Source organism: Mus pahari, chromosome 14 (genome assembly GCF_900095145.1).
Source record: "Mus pahari chromosome 14, PAHARI_EIJ_v1.1, whole genome shotgun sequence".
NCBI lineage: Eukaryota > Metazoa > Chordata > Mammalia > Rodentia > Muridae > Mus > Mus pahari.
The window spans coordinates 21,764,151-21,766,004 of record NC_034603.1 but is presented as its reverse complement, the minus strand read 5'-3'; the positions used below and the strand labels follow the sequence as shown (position 1 = coordinate 21,766,004).

The following is a 1,854-nucleotide window of genomic DNA, read 5'->3' as shown; positions in this document are numbered from 1 at the left end:
AGGGTCGTCCCTAAAGGAAAGAACATAGGGTCATTCCTAAAGGAAAGAACATAGGGTCATTCCTAAAGGAAAGAACATAGGGTCGTCCCTAAAGGAAAGAACATAGGGTCGTTCCTAAAGGAAAGAACATAGGGTCGTCCCTAAAGGAAAGAACATAGGGTCATCCCTAAAGGAAAGAACATAGGGTCATCCCTAAAGGAAAGAACATAGGGTCGTTCCTAAAGGAAAGAACATAGGGTCGTTCCTAAAGAGAGTTTGTTGCCTTTTTTAATGCAGTGCTTGCTGGTGATATGGTTATCACCCGTGCATTAACACTAAAACATTAATAATTGCATTATTTATTTTTTAGTATAGAATAGAGTTTATTCAGGGCATGGGTAGGGGAGTTGAGAGGGTAGTAGAGATAGGAAAAAGCAGAGAGAGAGAAAGAGGGGGGGGGTGGAGAGGGAGAGGGAAAAGGAAAGGGAGAGGGAGGAAGAGGGAGAGAAAGAGAGTAGAGAAGTAGAGATGCAGGCCATGAGCACATGGGGGGTGTGGAATGGGGAGAGAGAGGGACAAGAGGACAGAGCAGGAGCAAGAAGGCAAGAGAACAAGCAATAATTGCACTATTTAAAGCAGATCTTTATATTTAGAAATGAACTGCCACAAATGGTTTGTTTTTTTGCTTTGAAAAAAATTATTTTGAATCAGGGTCTTAACTTTAGCCCTGGCTGGCCTGTAACTGGCTGTGTAGACAAGTCTGGCCTTGAACTCACAGAGATCCACCTGACTCTGTCTTCCACGTTCTGGGATTAAAGGCGTGCACAATCCAACGCAGCTACTTATGCATTCTAAAGAAGTCAGGTAAGGTAATGTGTCTGCAATTGGGAGACACAGGCAAGGCGATCCCGTAGGAGTTAGGACAGCCTAGTCTACATAGTAAGTTTGAGGCCAGTCAGGGTGGTATAGCAAAGTCCTGATCCTAAAAACCAAGCTGAAGGAGTAAGTTATACTTTACCTCGTTGCTTGTCAGCAGAGCTTGGTGAGCGGACAGTTGTGTCAAGGTCTCTTTCACCACTGTGCTCATGGGAATCTCCATGGCAGTGGTCCAGACACAGCTCAGAGTCAGAACGCTCAAGTGCAGAAGCATCCTCATGATTCGGAAGCCCTCAGCGCTGGCCTGTAGCAAAGGAAGAGCGCAGAGCAGGGCCGAATCCCCAAGCAATTTATTCTCTCTCTGAGGAAATGAATAATTGCTAACAATCAGATAGAGGACGCCTAATAAACACAAGTTGTGAAACTCAGGGTTTCCAGTGCCCTGGGTCTTCAAACAGAGTGCTTTTTTTTTTCTCTTTTTGCTCTTTTAATAATATTAAACATCTTGACCCCTACCCTTGTTTAAAAAGCATTTTCTATAACATAAAAGAATGTTTTACAACTTTGATCCACATTTACACTCCATTCTGGTTATTGAATTTCTCTTTAAAAGATGTGCATACGTGGTGGGTCTCTCTAGAGACGCCCACACTCACACTCTCGGAAGCATGATCGGCTTTTCCTGAGCATCTTTTTTTTTATTCCCCCCCCCCGCCCCACCTCTGCTTTACTATGTGTTAAACTCAATTCCTGATAAAGTGAGAAAAAAATGTATTCAAACGTATACCTCCAACAGAGTTATGCTAAAATACATAAATGCTGAGAATGTCTTACTAGATGTGATGGTACACACCAGCAGATGTGGGAGGTACAGTCAGGAGGACCACGAGGTGACAGTCATCCTTGGCTTTTTTGTGTGTGTACAGCAAAGGTGAGTTCAGTCTGGAACACATGAGACCCTGTTTCAAACTGCCAAAGAGAAAAGGGAAAGGGGGTATT

The 1,854-nt window shown here is 43.6% G+C and overlaps 1 protein-coding gene across 1 annotated transcript in view; it reads right to left on the bottom strand.

Annotated features, from left to right (window-relative positions):
• Positions 1–1,172, bottom strand: part of Il5 (interleukin 5) — a 4,917-nt gene extending 3,745 nt beyond the window's left edge. Inside the window, exon 1 of the mRNA XM_021213898.1 lies at positions 998–1,172. Coding sequence (XP_021069557.1) covers positions 998–1,135 — 138 coding nt within the window. The 5' untranslated portion in view covers positions 1,136–1,172. The remainder of the gene's footprint in view (positions 1–997) is intronic.
• Positions 1,173–1,854: the final 682 nt, after the last annotated feature.